The 22,374-nt window shown below is 41.2% G+C and overlaps 1 protein-coding gene across 9 annotated transcripts in view; it reads left to right on the plus strand.

Moving 5' to 3' along the window:
- Positions 1–22,374, plus strand: part of PLCE1 (phospholipase C epsilon 1) — a 322,989-nt gene that overhangs the window by 168,999 nt on the left and 131,616 nt on the right. For all 9 annotated transcript variants that reach the window (XR_005793574.1, XM_040485907.1, XM_040485901.1 and 6 more), the window contains one exon: positions 5,666–5,982. Coding sequence is in view for 8 of the 9 variants with exons in the window: in XM_040485907.1 (XP_040341841.1) it covers positions 5,666–5,982 (317 nt within the window). In the remaining variant the exon portion in view is untranslated. The remainder of the gene's footprint in view (positions 1–5,665; positions 5,983–22,374) is intronic.

Genomic DNA, 22,374 nt, shown 5'->3' on the forward strand with positions numbered 1-22,374 from the left:
GACATCAAGCTTGAGGAAAGCTACTGCGTCCTGTGATAGTATTGTCCCCTTGTGGGAATTATTAAAGGCTCTGAGAAGTACTGCAGTTAAAATAGTGGTGGTGTGGGGGAAGGAATCTTGTTTAACTTTGTTTAACCCAATATGTCTCTAAATTATTAACCAAGAAACCATGCCCTGCATAAAAATCACTGTAATAGTCTTTGGAAAATACTCGCTTAAAGCATAGGAACATTCTTTTGAACTTATAAGAAGGAAAGGAAAGGGCGCTTGTAAGTTTCTGGGTGCTATATTCTAATGTAGTTGTAGTGATTGAAGTGATGGTTCCAGACTGACCAAAGGGAGAACTACTTGCACTCTAAGGTCAAATCCTTACCTTTGGAGTTTGAACAGTTTATTTGATCAGATCATTCCAAAGAACAAGCACTAGAAGTTGATTTATATTAATATCACTCTAGATGCGTCTAAAAACCAGAATGTCAGTATGGCATTCTGTTGTTCCAAGAGATCATATGCTGAGCAATCAGCACATGACCTCTAAAGTCCCGTAGACCCTGATTCAAATCTCTGCTCCTGGCGTATTTCTTATGTGACCTCTCATGTGAGCTTCACGTAATAATACTATCGACTCCCTGAATTAATTGATATGAAATGTTTAGTTCAGGAAGCTAATATCGAGCAGGGAATCAGAATTTGAAGATACTGGGTCTCGTGGTAAATATTTCCAAGTTGGGACTGTGTCCAGAGATACAGCCCTATTCTACTATAGAATAGCAAGTAACTGAAGAACATAGAGCTACGATAGCAAGTAACTGAAGAACATAGAGCTACGAGCAAACATTGACTGTGAATTAGGTACGTAATTTTATTCACCATGAACTTTCTAAAATTTTTTTCACAAGAGAAGAACTGTAGCATCCAGGGGGCTTTATGAATTTTGCTCCACAATTAATAAGGAAGCATCAAGGGTCATGGAGCCCTGGGTTTTTCATCCATTGTAGAGTTGTCCATCTTGCAGACGATTGGCAGGGGGGTAGTGTGAGGATGACTTAGAGCTGGGAGCTGGAGCCATGTGGCATGTGAAAGGCAAGGTTATACGGAGAGCTCAGCAAGAATGAGAAAAAGTGGAAAGTTTCTAACAGCTGCTAAAAGTGTGGAAATTGTGGGACAGAAAATTATGTCCCAAGATTTCTGGGATGTGTCTTCATGGGGCATGATGTAAAACCCTGAGTACTTCTGCTTTAAGGAAACCTACACAAAAGGTCTACATTATGTTTCTAGGATTCTAACGTCAGATTTGTGTTTCCTTTGAGTGTGATGTTATGTTTATACTGAGACACCTGGGGCCATGGCATTTATTGGGGTTACAATGACCAGGCGTCTTTTTCTTCTTTCATTCAATTTTTTTAGGTCTCCTTTATTGCTCTTTCTCACCAGCCAGCAGACTGTATTCATCAGAGCATGTGATTCCTATCTCAAGATATATTGCATTTATAATATATTATCTTACATCATTTGTATAGTTTTTTAAATTTTCTCTTACATATTAGATAAGTGATTTCACAAGATATAGGAGCTCCTTTTCTTTCACAGAGTGTTATACTTTGAAATCATGTTTCAGAGTTGGTTACTTCTGGGAAGACTTCCCATATATGGCTAATTCCACTGTACATAAATTATCAATATCCAGAAGCTGCTGTCTGCTTGTCATCAGGCCACATTCTGACTCAATTTTCAGGAAATCCAGTTCTTTCTAAAGCATTCAGAAAGTTGGAGAGCAAAGCCATGTGGGCCATGTAGATTTGGACACTTGCTGTATTTTAATTAATTTCAAATAAGAGCTTAGAGAGAACCAAATATAATTTGGTATCCCTTACTTTCCACTGTAGTTGATTTTTGGCAGGTTGGTCCAAAAGACGGATAAAAATGGCTACAATAAATCATTGTATTCCTTAGTCACCCATTTGCCTTTTAGAATCAAAGAGAAAAAATAATTTGGATACTACAGTTTTTATACAGAAGACAAAACAGAAAGTTCTGACTGGAATATATTCAAAATAGGATCAGGAAATCAGTGGAGAGCAGTGTAGTTCAAACTTTAAAGTTTTCTCCTCACTATTTTTGTTAGATTGTCACTGAGAGCACTCTTGCAAAAGGGGAGCAACTTAATTAAATAGCAAGTATCACCAAGAACTTTTCCTGAGCTATGCTTCAGAGGTGGTGGCTGAGCTGCATGGGACAGGATGGGTCAAGAGAAGAATGGCAGAGCCCAGACCATCAACAGAGATGCCCTGTCAACGGGGTGGTCTACGAACTAGGAGCTCCCAGGGCAGACCTGGTTTATGTCTTTCTCTCCCACATCATTACAGATTTATTAATTTGGGCAGACGGTATGGCCTACTTTTGGATCAGAAGATATGGTCACCATACTTACAGAGGAAAGTACAGTGCCCTTCCCAGAAGGTACACAATGAAGGGAAGGCTAGAGAAGATGTGGACTTTAAGAGAGAAGGGAAGTTTTATTAGTTTGTTTTTAAGGGTAAAGGAAACTGAACACTTGTGTAAGCAAAAAAGAATCCATGGAAAGAAAGGGACTGATGGTGGACATAACCACAGAGGCAAGTTGAATAAACTTACTCACAAACCTAGGTGGGCCTTGGGGAGGAGGAAATACAGACCTTTCTCAGAGAAGGAGGAGAAACGTAAGAAATAGGGCCATTTGAATTCACAGAAGTAGTCCCTGACACTTGGCAGTTATCATAGTGTATAAACATGTAGTAGGTATCAAATGTGGTAGCTACGCTTGTGGTGAGCACAGCATAGTATTCAAACTTGTCAAATCACTGTGTTGTACACCTGAAACTAATGTAACATTGTGTGTCAACTACACTCAAAAAAAAATTTTTTTTTAATTTTTTTTTTCAACGTTTATTTATTTTTGGGACAGAGAGAGACAGAGCATGAACGGGGAAGGGGCAGAGAGAGAGGGAGACACAGAATCGGAAACAGGCTCCAGGCTCTGAGCCATCAGCCCAGAGCCTGACGTGGGGCTCGAACTCACGGACCGCGAGATCGTGACCTGGCTGAAGTCGGACGCTTAACCGACTGCGCCACCCAGGCGCCCCAAAAAAAATTTTTTTAAGAAATAAATAAATATAAGGAAAATACAGGTGGGTTTGGGAGTGTCAGAAGAATAGAACAGCTCTACTGCAGAGGTAAAGAGGACAGAGTTATTTAGGAAAAAAATTTAAAAATTCATGTCAAGTCTGAAACTGCCCTGAGAGCCCAGCTGAAGTTAGATAACATAAATTAGCAAGCATCCCATCACCAAGTAACATCAATGTCATTGTCATCATATAGCAGTCCAGAAGCCAATTATGCATGGTTGAGTTTGCCAAACATTGAGGATTGGGAAGTAAGTACGTGGTGGAAAGTCAAGGTGACTCGGGAGGGCATCTTGGGTGTTGTGGGCGCCATGTTAAAACTCTAAGGTTGCACCCAGACTAAGGCCGGGAACTGGAAGTCTGCCAAAGACAAAGAAGGTTTAGTAGAAAGGGAAGAAGGGAAAAGCAGTCAGATTCAAGGCCAAGGACTTCAGGGTTCAGTACTACAGGGATGGAGCACTTTGGAGTGATGATTCCAAGGCTGTCAACAATAGAGATTTTAAAAAGAGTCAAGGATGCTAAGGTTTGAATGTTGACGAAGCCTTCCTTTTTCACTTTTTTTTTCAACTTTATTTGTTTATTTTGAGAGAGAGAGAGAGAGTAGGGGAGGGGCAGAGAGAGAGGCAGAGAGAGAGAATCACAAGCAGGCTCTGCATTGCCAGTGCAGAGCCCAACTCAGGGCTTGAATTCACAAACCATGAGATCATGACATGAGGCAAAATCCAGAGTCACTTAACTGACTGAGCCACCCAGGCGCCTGGACAAAGTCCTCCTCATGAACTTTACCATTGTCCAGTGTCCAAGCCAGATGACCGCCGGCAATGAGGAATGCCATGCCATCTGAAGGGCTTTATTCTGCCAAAGGGCCAATAAGGCTGTTTTAAGAAATCGGGAATGTAAGAAAGATTCTGGGGAAATAAAATGTGGTCCCCTCATGAACCACTATAAGAAGCATGAAGAGGAGCCAGCCAGGAAGGGACCTCTGGGAAGGAAAAGGTGTGAACTGGATGAGGAGTAGGAGCAGTTTGGCCTGCACGCAGATCAACGTTTCCTGAGGGGCTCCCAGCAGCTCTGGTCTACACAGAGTGGCTTAGTAGGTGTGACATGTAAAATGTGACTCTGGGGAAGCACTGGATTAAGCAATGTAAATGGATTTCTTTACTGCAAGACCCCTTAGAGCCTTTAACAGTGTACCTGTGTGCCTCGTGTTTCCAGGAAGAGGATTTGTGACATGAATACATGACATTTCCCCAACTTAGCCACAAAACTGATCATACTTGGGACATTCTGTTCTAGTGCTCATCATAGGTTTTTGAATAGCTTTTTACATGGGTGGATGGATGGATGGATGGTTGGTTAAGTAGATGAATGAATGAATGAATGAATGAATGACTTGTAGGCAGGAAATTAAGAGACAGATAGGGAGGGGCGCCTGGGTGGCTCAGTAGGTTGAACGTCCGACTTCGGCTCAGGTCACGATCTCGAGGTCTGTGAGTTCGAGCCCCGTGTCGGGCTCTGGGCTAATGGCTCAGAGCCTGGAGCCTGCTTCCGATTCTGTGTCTCCCTCTCTCTGCCCTTCCCCCATTCATGCTCTGTCTCTCTCTGTCTCAAAAATAAATAAACGTTAAAAAATTAAAAAAAAAAGAGAGATAGGGAGAGTGGTCAAATAAAGTGAATTTGTGCTAAGGGAATAATTTGGAGCCTATGAACACATTTGGTTCTTATGTCTCATGCACTGGCTGCTCTCCCTCCCTTACCAGTTTCTTACTGCCACTTGTGGATACTTCCATTATCATGGCTTCTAAGCAGAAATTTAAAAACCAGCACACCTGTGTCAGGAGCATGGGGACAAATGTGGGTTTGAGAGGCAATCTATTATTTATTTGTTCTATTTATGTAGATACATCTCCTTATTACCTATTCCTCCCTTACTTTTACAAGTGATTCTGTCCCTGCAAACCTCCAAATGGTTCTCAGTGGAATCAGTCTTTGAGGGTGGAAGGTTGGCAGGTAGACTGAAGCTTTGAACCTTGTGTGCAGAGAGTCCCCAGGGACTCCTGGGTGTTTACACACAGGGTACACATACATACATGTACATGCCTCTTCCCCTCCAGCCTTCTTTCCTCTTCCATCTCAATTCCTGTGCCCACACCCACCCACATTTCTTTTTACTCTGGTGGTTAGCACTGTGGATGAGGAAACAAATGGTACATTTTCCTTCCCTACTACTCTGCAAAGTGTCACAGTGAACTGATTAGAGAATGGTGTGTGAGACCAATTCCACTTCTGAAAATGGGAAACTGAGCATTTCCCCACCCACAGTGGGCAGGAGCAAGCAGGCAGGACAGTTATCAGAAGGGTCTCCATAACAAGATAGTATAGAACTATTCACCAAGCAGAAACTTGGTTAAGAAACCTGTAAGATTTTTAGTGGCTCTCAAGTAAACATCTGTTGTAAGGATATCAACCTTGGTGTCACCACAACTTTCATTGCTTTATTTCAGAACGTCAGCCAGGCACCTCCATGGCCAATTCTAGTGCCCTCCCTTCAAGTTCAGCTGGGATCAGCAAGGAGCTGATTGATCTGCAGCCCCTCATTCAGTTCCCAGAGGAAGTCGCCAGCATCCTGATGGAGCAGGAGCAGAACATTTACCGAAGGGTCTTGCCAGTTGACTACCTTTGCTTCTTGACCCGGGACTTGGGCTCTCCGGAATGCCAGACATCCCTGCCCTGCCTCAAAGCGTCCATCTCAGCATCAATTCTTAACTCCCAGAACGGAGAACACAATGCCCTGGAAGATCTTGTGATGAGATTTAATGAGGTAAGAAGCCACTTGGAGATGTGGTGATTCAATTGCTAGTAAGTGATTTTTAAACGTATTTCTCCTTTTAGGTTTGTCTGTTATTGGTGTCTCATCTACCTGTTGGTCTTGTGACTTCCATGGTGGCTGCTTTCTTTACAAGCAATGAGATCAACAACACATTGTCACCCTCTCTGTCACTTCCCTCCAACCTGCCCTTGGCCTAACTGATCCTATCTCCACCAAGTCCACGGGCCTTCTCCCTTTGGACAACCAGTCCAAAATACTCTCCCTGGGCCCATTTTCCAATATTCTCCTCATTGTTCCTACAAGTGCTTTTAAAACCACATATCTTTGACAGTGTGATCTCTGGCCATGGATCTGTCTAGCCCACCCCTTCTTCCACTATCAGGGCTTCTATGCAGAAATTTAAAAACCAACACACCTGGGTCAGGAGCATGGGGACAAATGTGGATTTGAGAGACAATCAATCACCCCACTCCTGTTCCCTGCATGCCATCAAAATCCTCAGCCCCAGAAAGTCCCTCCAAAGCCTCTGAGACCTTACCAGAACCCAGAGCTGGTGAGAACAGTTTTGACCAGAGACTGGAAATACTGGAACACTTGAGCAGAAGACACTGTGAGAGGTGTAGGGGCTGGCTGGGTGGAAAAGAGCCAATGGTTGACATGGTGTGGTCCTGGACCAAGGAAGGAAAGGCAGGTCTCCATCCAGTGCCGGGACCAGGGGATGCTGTGCTCTTAGGCTTACAGAACATTTTCTTTCCCCATATAACCCCACACCCAGAGTTTTCTGTTCTACATTTTATTTCTTTTAGGCTTAATTTCTTTTTCTTTGAATGTTAAAACACAAAATTTCCATCTGCGTTTGTTGATTGGCTTAACTCCACAAATAGTTTAATTTAGTAATCCAGTAAACTACTAAAATGCTGAGGTTGCCCCTGATCTGTGTCCCATATATCTCTGATGGACAGAAGACCAGTCAGACTTTGTTACTTAAAGCCTTTCCAACTGTGGCAGCTCACCTCACAGCCTCCACAGCCTGCCGATCATGACTCCAATGATGGTGGTAAATGTCAGTGACCGTGATAAGGCCCAGTGGATGCAGAAAGTGTTAGAGGCTGAATCCAGGCAATTCTGTGTCCAGACATGCCCCAAACAGCATTCCTCAAAAGGAGATCTGTTATCCTCAGGAATTGCTGATACCGTCTGGCATTGTCATGCTCATCATTTTACACGTACCATTTATTTGCTCCTCCCAACAACCCTGGGAGACAGATACTCTCATTAGCCCCATATTACCAATGGGGACACTGGGGCACCAGGACATGAAGTCATTTGCCCGAAGTTACATAGGTGGTCGATGACAATAGTGATATCCAGACCTACATCATCAGGCCCCAGATCCTGGGCTGTGAACCACTACACTACCTGTTCCAGGCTCACGTGGAGGGGTGGCACTTGATCCCACCCCAAAGCAAGTAAGTAGACTCTGGGAGTCTACTTGAGAGCCTGTGAACCACACTGCCCCTAAATCGCTTTTTAAAATAAATCTCCTGATGTTCTTGATTTTCCCTACTGATAAATACAGGGTGGAAAATGGAAGTTCCAGTAAATTGAGTGTTTTATTAGTAGATTTTACTGTATTTTGTGTATTGCTTTAAACTTCCAGATCTACTCACTCTCACGGCCTTAGGACCTTATCCTTGTCCGTTGTTGTTTTCGTTGTCGTTCTAATTCTACCTGAAGTTTGCTTTGCCTGAACTTTTAAAGTCTAATTTTAAATTAATTTTGGAGAAAGAAAACTTCAGTTTCTTCCATTCACTCCCATAACCTTGGGAATCAAAGATGAATCAGTGATTTCGCTAATTCAGATTTAGTGATGATACGAAGCACAGCTGGGTTGAGGCGTGCTTTGGACTATCTCTGAAAATAGTTTAGCTAAGCAACTTCAGAACATAAACAAGATTTCTGGGAAAACACTTAAACTACTTAAGAGAACAGTCTGTTTTCAAGTATTCTCAAGCATCTATTTTCATACAAATTATGAGTATACTGATTAAAAATCAGTCCTATGTATGGTCACTACAGGCAGATGAGAAAAAACCTCCAGTAGGCAACACTGGCTAGCTAACTTCTAGTTGCTTTATATACCTTAGTGTAGAAAGAGAATTAAAAGAGAATTCTTAAATTCAGATTTTCACATGGTTAGAAGGGTCTTGCCTCCAAGGTTGTGTGGCTTTACCTTCTGTAAAGAAAAGGGAGGAAAGGAGCTAGCATTTATTTACTAGGTGCTCTGGACTAGACATTTTCACATTTTAAATCCCATTTAATCCTCATCATGGTTGTGTAAGGTGGATGTCATTATCCCTGACTCACAAAGAAAGTAAAGCTTAAATAGCAAAATAAATAATGATAGTATTGGGTTATGATTCATAGAATAAGTATTTATGAGTCCATACTGATATAAATAAATGAATAGCTAAAATAATAGGAGGGGAGCGGTAGCTCTTAATTATAAAAGAATCAATTCATAAATGTGGCAGGATGAGAAAAATAGGAAATCACCATTAGGATCCCCCAGCAATAAATTGCTACAAGCAAGAAGCACTGATGAATGCTAATATTACTGGGCAAAATTATGGTGAGAAACAAGATACTGGCTTAGCCTAAAAGTATCTCTTCACAATGGGTGCCCAGCTGGCTCAATAGGAAGAGCACTTAACTCTTAATCTTGGGTCGTGAGTTCAAGCCCCATGTTAGGTGTAGAGATTACTTAAAGAAATAACTAAATAACTAAAAATTAAAAGTATCTCTCCATAAAATATTTATTAATTTCAAAAGGGAAATGGAACAGTGGAGACACCCAGTATACACGTAACCTTAAGTAAGTGCTCCAGATCAACATGACCAGTAATAAAATATATTGACATATAACTCTTGCTACAGTGGCTCTCCTCTCTACTTGTTAAATTATCAAGTTCAAGGGGCTCCTGGGTGTCTCAGTCGGTTAAGCATCCAACTTCGGCTCAGGGAATGATCTTGCAGTTGGTGAGTTCGAGCCATTCATCAGGCTCTGTGCTGACAGCTCAGAGCCTGGAGCCACCTTTGGATTCTGTGTCTCCCTCTCTCTCCACCCTCCCCTGTTCATGGTCTCTCTCTCTCTCTCAAAAACAAATAAACATTTTTAAAAATCTTTTAAAATAAATAAATAAAAAATTAATTAATTAATTAACCAAGTTCAAGTTTATAGTAAAACCAGAATTGCTAATTGGGAATTTAATTACTCTTGAGTCTCCTTTCCCTTTATCCTCTCTTTCTACTTCCTTTCTAAATCTCCTGTGCATCTATTCTTTTTCTACTCTTCTTTCTATTTTTATCTGATTTCCTATTATCACTCATTCATTCATTCATTCATTCATTCACTTAAGACTTACTTATTGAGCACCTCTTGTGCTATAGCCTTCTCTTTTTTTCATCAGTGTGGCAAACATATTCCTTTAAATAGGAAAGTGGGTGATGGGCATTGAGGAGGGCACTTGGGAGGAGCACTGGGTGTTGTATGTAAGCCAATTTGACAATAAATTATATTTAAAAATATAAAGTAAAAAAAGAGAAATTAGCAGTATATGATAAAAATCGACAACATTATAAGACCATACTTTGGTTCTGTCAAAATTGGATACACAAAATAAATGCACTGTCCTCCTTGGAAGAAAGATATATATTGCTTGAAACACTGGAGAATCTCAAAGACAAGAGAGAATATTAGCTCCATGGCAAGAGTGCTAGTCACTTAGGGGAGCAGTGAATGCGTTTATTTATGCATTATTCAGTTAACATATTTTCAGCACTTCTCAGAAACAGGACACCATGGTGGATAAGCACTGAGGAAAATGAGTAACAGTCTGCGGCTGCCAGAAGCTACCAGTCTTAAATTGTAGTCAGGCACGAGCACAAATCACTACCAAAAAAGGCAGAAAGTACGTGCAGTGTGAGTGGCACAGATGTGGGAGCTGGGGTGTCTAGATGGGTGATTGGAGCTTTCTCTGCTCAGCTATGGAGGTTGGGGCTGGGCCTTGAGGGATGGCTGGGATAGAGGGGGAACATCACAGGGAAGGGAGGATATTCTAGATGAGAAGACAGCCTGTTGTTGTTATGAGCAAGACTCATTGTCTAGGGAGGCAGCTTGCTCCTGATTGTCATTTGAACATGATCCTGAGCTAGAAGTTTCCCAAATTCTAACAATACTTTACACAATGACTTAACTGTAATGTGGGGAAAGGGGAGAAAATCCCTGATGCCTTTCGGGCAATGTTGCATAACATTTGTTCTTAGGAAAATATGGTTAAAATGCAATTCAAAGTACAATCATAAAATAACTGGAAAAATGGCTTACATGAAGGAAGGCCAGGAGATAAATCATTTAAAATCAACTTACAAGGGTGCCTGGGTGGCTCAGTCAGTTAAGCGTCATATTCTTGGTTTCGGCTCAGGTCATGATCTTGCTGTTTCATGAGTTCAAGCCCTGTGTTGGGTTCTGCACTGACAGTGTGGAGCCTGCTTGGGATTCTCTCTCTTCCTTTTTCTCTGGCCATCCCCCACTCATGCTATCTCTGTCTCTCTCAAAATAAATAAAATAAAATAAATTAAATTAAATTAAATTAATAAAATAAAATAAAATAAAATAAAATAAAATAAAATAAAATAAACTTAGATTGTGACTTGGAAGCAGTGTTTCACCCTATTCCTCTTTCTCCTGCCAACATCGAGACTGGTGCACACCAGAGTAACTTTTTAAAGACAGTCCTCAGGGCGCCTGGGTGGCGCAGTCGGTTAAGCGTCCGACTTCAGCCAGGTCACGATCTCGCGGTCCGTGAGTTCGAGCCCCGCGTCGGGCTCTGGGCTGATGGCTCAGAGCCTGGAGCCTGTTTCCGATTCTGTGTCTCCTTCTCTCTCTGCCCCTCCCCCGTTCATGCTCTGTCTCTCTCTGTCCCAAAAATAAATAAACATTGAAAAAAAAATTAAAAAAATAAAAAAATAAAAATAAAGACAGTCTTCTCTTTATCCTCACAAGCAAACAGAAGATGCAAGGGGTCAGCCCTCAAGCAAGTGGAAGTTGGATCTGTGGGAGTGGGGAGTAGGCTTAGTCCTGCTTTGCTTGATTTGGGAGGTAGGTCTTCATGAACCCTTTTGATCTGGACACAATCTGTAGCCATACTCTTGGTCTAAATCTCCAAGAAACCTGTGTTCTATCTTTCTCTTTTCAAGCTGAGCAACCTCACTTCCTAGCCACCCATAGTCTCTTGCTTTGACAATTTCAAATCATACTGGGGGTTTTCCCCCCATTTTCTTCCCCTATCCAGCCTCTACTCTAGCCCACATTCCTTTTGATTTTACTGTTTTTTTCATTTCTTTTAGAATAAATTCCAGAGCCATTTATCTTTTCTAGAGGAGACAGGCATTTTTTGGTAGATAACTTCACCAAAGAGATCACATACTCAAGCACATGAGCTGAGAAGAGATGAGAAGCTACTAAAAGTTGAAGACCATCTTTACTCCCTTTGGTTTCACACCTTTCTTCCCCCCTCACTCCTGAGGTCTATGGTGGAACATGGGGGTTGGTGGTATTCTGGGATCAAATTTCTGAGTCACTAGTTCTCAAACCTTATGCCTCTTCAACATGTCCCGCTGCTTCCTGTCTTATTGTTCACCCATTGATGACCTTGGTAGTTAGAACTCATCGTGGTCTGCATCTACAGCTAGGCCTCAGAATCTGTCAACAGAGTGAATTTTTGGCTCTATAACCACCACTGCCCACACCAGATGCTCTTTTGTGTAATAGATAATTGATTTCTCTGACTGGGTACTGGTTTTCAGCTCAAAAGGTTCACTTTTCCCTATGGCCTGAGAGGGCAGTTTTTGCTTGTCAAGTAGTTCTTGGCAAGAACATTTATCTGAGCTCCGCTTTTGGACCAGGTGGTCCAGGGGAAGGTCATGAGCCCAAGATTTAGCCCACAGTTATTCTGAGACCCCAGAAGACTCTGGAGGGATTCTACTTAGCTCTTTGCCCCAGGTGACATTCCCTGACCTCCTTCTGTTTGGTCATCATCAACCTATTTCTCCAGCCACACAAATGCCAGCAGTCCAAAGTGACACTCAGTTGTTACTTGATCCCTCTGTCTTGTAGGTTTCACTAGATGTCAGTTCAACAGTTTAAAGGCCCATCCCTCTATAAAGAATGCCAAGGTGCAGCTTAACTTCCTGGGAAAGAACTGCAAGAATAACCATCTGGCCAGAGTACAGTTGTTTCGGCCTGGGTCCTTTCAGCCAGAATCCTTCATAAGTGATGATCACTTTGGCATTTTCCGACATCTAAAAGTATGTTTGGTCATAGCCAAAGAAAGACCATTTCTGCACAGTAAGGAAAATGCATGACATATGATAATGGTGGGGATTGATGGGGGAGTGTCTTCATGCCCAAGGGTATTCTTCACTTGAAATATTTTGGAAAAAATACTATTTTTTAATTTGTATATTCAATCATGTTAGAAAAAGTTCCTCTCAAAGATTCCTCTCCCCCTTTTATGCAGACAACCAAGTAAATCATCTGTTTATGGCTGCTATACAAATTTATTCCTCATATCTGAATATTCTTGGGGTGGATTGCTAATAAAGTCCCTTAAGGGTAAGGGAAATTTCAGGTCACTGTGAAAAACCAGATTTCCCTTTGGGAAAGCACATCTCCCCAGAGGCACCTCCAAAATTAGACACTATATTCATTCTCCAGAACATTTCACCATACCTTCCTGAGTTAACAGAAATTGTAGTCCAGAAATTTCTGAACCAAAAAATACAGTAGGCAATTAAACCACAAAGACTCAGCTGTGTAAGGCAGTATTCTAAGAGCAAGGTTATTAGTAGGAGGCTAATCTTCCTGGAGACTGGCAGCAAATTGTGCTGGGCAGTTCTTGAAATCAGCACTCCAGGATTCTACTCAGTGACTCTCAGTGAATAACAGGGCTCAGAATGAGGAGGGGCTTCACAGCACATCATCAGTCAGGGTGCAACTGTAGGGTCAGCCTGCCAGGTTCTAATCCACCATTCCCAGATGCATAACCTCAAGCTAACTACCTAATCCCTACCCTATCTTTAGATGAAGATAATAATAGTACCTACCTCAAATGGGTTATGTGAGTATACAGAGAGATGATATGTGTAAAGCGTTGAGGACCTAAGACACAAATGGTTCAGTGTTGGTTACAAAAAAAACAAAAACAGGGGCGCCTGGGTGGCTTAGTCGGTTAAGCGGCCGACTTCGGCTCAGGTCATGATCTCGCGGTCTGTGAGTTTGAGCCCCGCGTCGGGCTCTGTGCTGACAGCTCAGAGCCTGGAGTCTGTTTCAGATTCGGTGTCTCCCTCTCCCTGACCCTCCCCCGTTCATGCTTTGTCTCTCTCTGTCTCGAAAATAAACATTTAAAAATATATATTTAAAAAAAAACGAAAACAAAACTCTAAAACTAAGATAACTAACAATAATAGTAGATCCCATTTCTTTTATAATGATCTCTCCAGTTAACAGATGAGAAAACTGAGGCACAGAGAGGCTTATTAAATGACCTGAAGTTTTTAGAGCTAGGATTTGAATCCAGATGATCTGGCTTCCAGAGCCAGTGTTCTTGGATCGTCTATCTTATGCTATTAAATCAAAAGCTGAAGGAGCATTTTTTCCTCAACTTGGTTCTCTTACTCTGATAAAAGCCATTTTCTTTATAGGAGGACTCAAAATATTCTTTATGATTTCAGCATGTATAATGAATTTGACATCTTTGTTGACTTTAATGCATGGGCTCACTTCCTGATATTGAAAATGTGGCATCTCTGAATTGAGAGGCTGCGGTCCTAGAGAGGGGGAAGATAATTGCATCTCGAGGTGTTTGAGAATATTGTCCCAGAAGAACATTAGGATCAGTTGTCATCTCTACAGGATCAGGCAGAAGGGGGACTTCAGGTCTTTGGCTTTTAAACTTCCTTTCCTCTCGTGCCTGAGAATGTAGGATACCAAAACAAAACAAAACAAAACAAAACAAAACAAAACAAAACAAAACAAAACAAAATTATTACTTTATTTCTTTATCTCCCTCTCTTGACCACACCTCTCTATTGTATTTTTCTCTCACTGTCTACTTCTATTTTGCATGAAACCTATGCCCCAATAGAGATGGCTTTTGAAATTCAAAATTTTAAGTCCTGAAGTCCATGTGTACTTCCAAAGGACCAGGAAGAAGGGAAGCTATGCTCAATCTTAGGACAACAGGAGAAGTGGTGGAGGAAGGCTGCCGTGCACCTTGGAATCAGGACTTCCATGCCTGCGCTCATTCTTCAAATGTCTCATGTGATTCCCATGAACAGTGTTTTTCACTGATTAGCCAAATGAAGGCAAGGGCATCAGAATATTTTAAAAATATATACATGTTTGTAGCCTGCTCCCAGGAGTTTCTGACTCCATAGATACATGGTGAGCTCGGGGATCTGTGTTTTTCAAAAGCTGTCACCAGTGGTTGAGAATCACTGCTCTACACCATGAGTCCCACTGGAATTCAAAGAGAAGAACAAAGCTGTATCCCAAAACAAACAGGGGGACAGTGATTCCTGTCTTTGGGATCATCCATTAGTGCAGAGAGTGGAGAGTTGTCCAAAGTAAATTTTAAATAAATGTGGTGGCTTACTTGCTTGTTTTCTCTTTCCCTCCTTCCTTCCTTTCTTCTTTCTGCATTTTTTTTTTTCATTCTTCGGTACTCATGCTGCAGTGTAGAACTTGGTTTTGAAATATTAAATATCCAAACTCTTTTGTTACTATGACTGGATATTTGTATTCTCTTAAGTTACTCTTCTTAAAGCTCCCATCATGTGTCTAGGATTTAACCAACCCAAAATGAGAACTGCCAATTGACTGGTGGGGGCCTGTTTTATTCTGTTTAAAGCAGGCATCAAGTCAGTGCTTCAGTCCTGGGACTGATAGAAATAATAATGAATGCAATGGGAATTCACAAATAGGCAAATAAGAATTTTGACATATTTGAGATATATTGTTCTTGTTGTTGTTAATTATTATCACAAATAGTAAAAATGACTCAGAGAAGCAGCCCTCTGTCACCTCAAGGCCCAGCGTTCTCTGCCATCAGACATATCACTTCAGTGACATTGAAACTGTAGGAAGACCAGACATGTTTTAGTTCGAGACTAGGATTTTGAGCTTCTCTCCAGGTCTGCATTAACTGACCCTATTAGGATATTTAATTCAGCTCTTTCAAAAACCATTCTCTTAGAGATCTTTACTGCACATGTAGGAGCCAAGGAGGAATGTATTTATGCTTTGCCAAGAATCTACATTTGCGCAAGAGATTTAAACATTCATAAATCCAGTCGCTTTCTCAATGCCTCCCCTTGACTTTTTTCATTCAACAAGATTTTATTGATATACTTATATACACTTAACACTTATATACTAGGTGCTGTTTCATGCACTGGGGAGACAGCACAGAACAAGACACACCGAGCCCCTGCCCTCACAAACTTACATTCTAACAATGTCTAAAAGGCATCTCAAATGTGGCCAAAATAGAACTACAGTATTGACTTCCCACTCCTCCATTCATATACTACCCGTTGTCTTTCCCACGCTATCTTCCCCATGCTAGCATCTACTCAGGTGCTCAAGCTAATAACTTAGGAGTCATTCCAGATTTGTTCTTTTCCCAAACCCTTAACATCCAAACTATCAGCAAGTCCCATTTGCTTTGCTTAAAAATACATCCTGGATTGGACCACTCCTTAACATTTCACCCGCCACCACTGGCCACCATTGCACTCACCTTTAGTACTACTTTCATGCTTGAATACTGTAAAATCTGTTCTCCACCCAGCAGCCAGAGTGAGCGTTTATAAACATAAAGCAGAGCGGGTCACTCCCTGCTAAAAATCCCCCAATGGCCTTCCCTTTGCATTTGAAATAAAATCCAAAATGCCAAGACCATGCATGATTTTTCCCATCTTCTCCACCTTAACTTTACCTCAGCCACCCCTTTCTCTGACTCTGGTCTAGCCACATTGACCTTTATTCTGTTCCTGGACGCACAGAGCTAGTTTTCTCCACATGGCCTTCATATTTGCTATTCTTTCTGCCTAAGACCTTCTTACCCTGGTCATACCACAGCTGCTGTCTTCTCTTGCTCCTGTCTCGGCTCAAAAGTCAGGAAAGCCATTGACTTGTTTGCTTTTATCCTTAGAAACTTTTCAAACATGTTTATTGCTGTATGTCTGGGGTTTTTTTTGCAAAGTGCCAGCTATATAGTAGATGCTCAATAAATATTTATGAATGCATTATGCTAGTTGATGTTGACAGTTGTTTACTGTAATACATGCTATTTATTAGAAATACACCAAAAAAAGCAAGACATGGCCTTTCGTTTGAGGAATTTACAATCTAGTTCGAGGCATATAAAACCTAAAATATTGAATAAATATACACCAAAAAAGGGTAGTGTAAAACGTTAGCTACCATGTGAGAGATCATGCTTAGAGAACTGCCATGGGTTAGTGAAAAGAGTATGATTCTATTGCTAAGTCTGGATTTGAGTCCAGGTCTGTCACTTACTCCCTGTAGGACTCTGGGCAAGTAAGTGACAAAAACTGATTTTAGCTTCATATTTCTTACCTGTAAAATGGGATAATTTTATCTTCACATGGTTATTGGGACATTTAAGCAAGAAAATGTATATAAAATCACCTAGCACAGAATACTCAATAAGCTAGTGTGATTCCATGCCACATGACAGACAAGGACGGTATGTGCCATGAGAGTAGAAGAGAGAGGGCACCAGACGCAGTGCCCTTGATGATGATCAAAGGCTTCAGAGCCTTGGAGGTTGAGAAGGCTTTTGCCAGACACAACTCTGAACATTGTTATTGATGAGGTTTCAGAGGTTATGTTACATACCTTTGTCATCCACCAAATGTAGTAATCTCTCCCTTGCAGATTCTTACCCAGATTTTGCTAAAAACTTTCAAAGACAGAGTTCAGTCCATTTTAATGAGCGTGTTATGTTGATGGAGCTCACTTTGTTTTAAAATTCTTCCTTAAATCAAACTGAAATATGCCTCCTTATAAATTCCACCTGTCGTTCCCAGAAGAATAATAGAAATTATCTTCCTTTGTTTGGTTCTCTTGAGGCTGGACATTCCCCATATTGTCAAAACATAGCATTTTTCAATATCCCTCTTAAAAATGAGGCCCCTAGTCTGTTCTGAACACTAAGACTCTCTCTTCTTGTAATTAGGTCATTCTCCTGCTCTGAATGTCTGCTAATTTGATTACTTTTTTTCTATAAGCTGTGTCTAATTATTAGCCCACCTGAAGGTCAACTAAAACCCCTAGACTTTTAGCATGCACATGGCCAAGTTCATCTTTTCTCTGTGCATAGGTTGTTTTGGGTGTTGTTTTCTTGCATGCATGTAATCTTTTATATTTAATTCTACTAAGTTTTATCTTTTTTGGGCATTCAAGCCTGTCAAAAAATTTTTGGTTATTAATTAATTTTTTTCATACTCAGGCTTGATACATGTATCTCATATGTATTTATTCAAATTATTAGTAAAAATGTCAAACCAAATAAGAATTAATAGGAAGCCCTATGACACATCATTAGACTGCTCATTAGGTTGGCCTTACACATTAATCCCCTCTTTGCAGAGTGTTTTTAACTTAGATGTGAATTTTCTTAATTCTGCCATCATCTACCAGAGGTTTCTTATTTTGTCTCTCAGTATAAACTTGAGATACTCTGTGAAATAACTTCCTAAAACCAAGACACATCCTTGATATACAAGTCAAATTATCCTCTCAAAAGAAAAGAAAAATGTGGTTAATTTGACAGCTAATTGAGGATGGCTAATTTTTTCCCATTTATTTAGATGATGGTCATGATGACGATGATGATGGTGGTGATGGTGATGATGATAGAGATGGTGCTGACAATAGAGAAATTAATAACTAATGTAGCCATTGCTAACTGTTTCACTGGGCACTGTGCCAAACACTTTACATACCTAATCACATTAGCTTTCATACAGTCCTGATAGATGGGAATCATTGCCTTAAAAAAAAAAAAAATAAGGAAACTGAGATTCAGAAAGACTACATAAATTTCCCAATATCATGTAACTAGAAAGTGGCTAAGTCATGATGAAACTCAGGCTTTTATGACCCCAAAGCCCAAACTCTTTGTGATATTGCTTTACATAGAGAACAATGCATCTAGTTGCACAATAAACATTTATCATGAGAGATACCATGAATAAAGAAATGGGGCAATAAAATGCTAGTCGTTTGCGGGATTTGGGGGGTAACGAAGAAAGACCAGTGCTGCATCACCCAAAGTGAGTTCTGGGGATGTCAGCATGTAACTGTAGAAAAATGGTTTAACACATATGCCGTATGTTGAGCAAACAATGATAGCGAAGGTGGGGGTCTTTTTCCATTGCAGGACTTCTTGGGTCATTTAATATGCCAGAATGCAGTATTTCACAAACATACTTGAATACTGAGTGTCTGGTACCTATTATGGAACATGCTTTGGGAAACTGTCATGTAGGAGAGGTAGGTGGGTCTGTCATACAAGGGAGAAGGTGTGTCTGGGTCCTAATGCCTCAGCCTTTCCAAAGCAGCTTAGCCACAGATACGTCAAGAGCCAGAGAAGGAAGTACACAAGTGAAATATTTAAATTACATGACAGTTAACGTACATTCTAGCCTTCCTCCTCTCCTCCCCCCTAGGATGAGGGTTCTGTGTCAGTTAGGTCTGGACAGTTCCAAGGTGGGTGAAATGAATGAATGGCAAAGTGGTGAATGGCAGGGAGGGGCTTTCAAATGACAGAACCAGCTTGATCAAACATATTCTGGGCAAGAACACGGATGATACCAGGAAAGAAGACCCATCACGAGATGATGACGAGGGGCCTGGTGTAGGATGCTGGTGAGCGCAAAAGGGGAAAATATCTCCTGATTGTTGAGCAAAAGAAACTCAGTAGTACAGTGACTAGGTTGGTAGGAAGCCTGAAGGCAAGGAAGGGTCAAGACTGACTTCAAGCTTTCTGGGCAGGTGTTTAGAAGACATGGGGGTACCTGTGACATCATATGGGCAGTAACAAAGACCCTCCGTGGTGGTCAAGGGCACATGCTTTGATTCAGATGTACAAGGGTTCAGATTCTGTGCACAGTGGATTTGGCTGAATTACTTTGCTTCTCTAAGCCTGTTTCCCTACTTATAAAAGGGAACTAAGAATAGTTTCCTCATGGGTTGTTGTAAAGGTTAAGATAATGAATCCTTAGCTCAGGATAGTGCTTAGCACAGTTGTAGGTGCTCAACAAATGTTATTTCTATTCTTATCACCATTGTTATCATTATCTTGTGAGGAGACACTTGATTTGAGGCATGCAGGCTTTAGGATAAGAGTAAAATAAGGTCATTAAGTGGATGCCCTCTAGGCTGTGGGAGGTGGGAACTCGTGTACTAAGAGACTGAAACTACAGATACAATTTGAGAATAACCCGTGTAGAAGGAATGACTGAGCCATGAGACTTCATCTGTTTTCTAAGATGTCAAGTGTGAGAGAGATCAGACTCCAAGGATCAAGCTTTGGTAACACCCACTATTGTGGCAGATAAAAGGATCCAGGGAGAAGAAGAATGTGGGCATCACATGAGAATCCGGCAGCATGGGGGAAGAATTTCAAAGATGAGTATCACATTATCCTGAGTCAGGGATGCTCAGAAGTGCTCTATAGAGAGTCCACGATGGTGAGCAGATCACAGAATGGCGTGGCATTATTAGCCTGTCCCCTAAACTGGGCACACCTGAAGTGTAGTCTGAGACCAGATTTGCAGAAGTATTTCTACAGACCAGAGCAGAGAGGAAATAAAACTGTTGTTGTACAAGCAACAGTGGAAGGCTGTGTGTTTTGCCAAGATGGAAGACTTCTAGGTACTTTTCAGTATTTGAAGAGTTACCACGAACATGGTTGACTTATTTTTTGTGACTTTAGCAGGCAGAACTGAGTCATCACCTCATCTCAGCTGTAGAGCAGACTGCCTCTGAGGTAGTGAGGCTCTTATAACTGGAGAAGTTTCACACAGAGCCTGGCTGATTGGCTGCAAAGCTGGGAAGAAAGTCTTGGTTTGGGTTGGAAGGTTGACCTAGATCAAACAATGGCCTAGGGGCCAAATCCATTCCACCGCCTGTTTTTATAGAGTCTATGAGCTAAGAATTTTTTTTTACATTTTTAAAATAATTTTTAAAAATCAAAAGAAGAATAATATTTTGTGAAGTAACATTAGATGAAAATGGTATGCAATTCAAATTTCATTGTCCCTAAATAAAATGTTACTGGAACCCAGCCATACTCATTAGTTTACATATTGTCTGTGGCTGCTTTGGCACTGTAATGGCAAGGATTGAGTAGTTGCAGCAAGATTGAATGGCTCACAGAGCCTAAAATATTTATCATCAGGTCCTTTACAGAACAAGTTTGCCAAAAGATTTGAGATCATTCAGTGACCTCTTTTCAACTGGGAGATTCTGTGAGGGAGAAAGTTTTTGCCTTAGATTTGGCTGGGAGGTCATGGGTCACTTGGAGACCATCATAGCAATAGCCTGCAGGGGTGGAAAACCAGGGGACAGTGGTGAGAAAATGTAGATAATACATTGGGAATACTTGCTTCAAGAAGTCTGACAGAAAACAAAGGTACAACTTGGCTGATGGCTCATCAGGTCAGCACAGAACAGGGAAGGTGTTTCTGGGGGGATAGGAAGACATGTACAAGTTTGTGTCAGAAGAGAGACGTAAAAACTCTTCCTGTGCTTGATGAACCTACTGGTATTCTTAGTATCTGCTTTATTTTATGGCACAGTTAAATATATCTGTTGTCATATCTCTCAGCAAGACGGGATTTTCTAAATGTTCTTGTTTATAAATGCGCAGAAAATTTTTGCACAGAGAGTCATGCTTTTGTTGGCCAAAGAAAGTGAACACTTGCTGATTTTCTGGCAATCCTAACAAAAATACTGAAGTGTATTTATACTCTGGGGGCCAGAATGAATTTCAAAATGACAGTGCTCAGATACCTAATCAGCCTAGCTTTCCTCTTTTGCCTCCACTGAGTTTAACAACTTTGTCAAATCCCTTCCTGTGAAATCCACTTCTGCAAGTGAGTTGAAACTAATTCTCTCTACTGCAGAATAAACACAAAGCGGGCTTCCCTACTAGGCTTTCAAAAGCTTGGTCCCCCACCAATGGATGAGATAAGCAGACTAATCCATGGAAAGTGTGATATGAAACTATCTTTTTTTCAAAGCACATTTTTTATTGCTTCTTACACTGTGATTTCCTTATTAACATCTCATAACAGTTATAAAAAATGTTTACCTCACACTGTTTTGAAGCATAATGTTATTCCAGCAGAATTGCAAGCCAGACACAGGGACTTAGTTACCATTCTTATTCCAAACAAGGCGAGACACCTATTGTGTAGTCTAATGTCAGTAACTGTTATCTATGCCAATGAGGGATATTCTGCAAATAAAAACCCACGCAGAACCAAAATCTTACTTTGGATAGTAGGGTTGCATCTTTTCCCAGAGGAATTATGTGACACCTGTGAACAAAGGCAGCATTCATCCATTTGGTTTTCACATTCGTTCCTTGTCCCTGTGACAATACCAAGAGATAGCTGTCTGCTCTTCATTCTTTAGGAGCTCCTTATTGCCAAGCATATAGAGTGCAGACATCTTAGCCACATACAAGGGGCCCTACAACCTACCTGTCCAGTTTTCTCCCCCATTGATCCATTCCTATATGCCCCTTTCACATTTGTCAGCCTGGACGACCTACTGTTGCACTCTGTGGGAGGTTACAGAGGCACTGCGCAGTTCCAGAGGACATCATTCACTTCGTGCACAAAGTGGCAGCTTGGATGAGAGCATTGGCTTTGAGACTGGAATTAGAATCCCCGTTCTACCGCTTACTGTCTGTGTGAACCCAGGCAACTTTCTTTTTTTTAATTTTTTTAATGTTTGTTTATTTTTGAGGGAGAGAGAACATGAGCAGGAGAGGGGCAAAGAAAGAGGGAGACACAGAATATGAAGCAGGCTCCAGGCTCGGAGCTGTCAGCATAGAGCCTGATGCGGGGCTTGAACTCATGAACTGCGAGATCATGACCTGAGCTGAAGTCAGACGCTTAACTGACTGAGCCACCCAGGTGCCTTTCTTTCTTCATCTCTTTCTTTCTTTCTTTCTTTCTTTCTTTCTTTCTTTCTTTCTTTCTTTCTTTCTTTCTTTC

The sequence above is a fragment of the Herpailurus yagouaroundi genome, unplaced genomic scaffold (genome assembly GCF_014898765.1).
Source record: "Herpailurus yagouaroundi ecotype Mexico unplaced genomic scaffold, PumYag 163, whole genome shotgun sequence".
Taxonomy (NCBI): domain Eukaryota; kingdom Metazoa; phylum Chordata; class Mammalia; order Carnivora; family Felidae; genus Herpailurus; species Herpailurus yagouaroundi.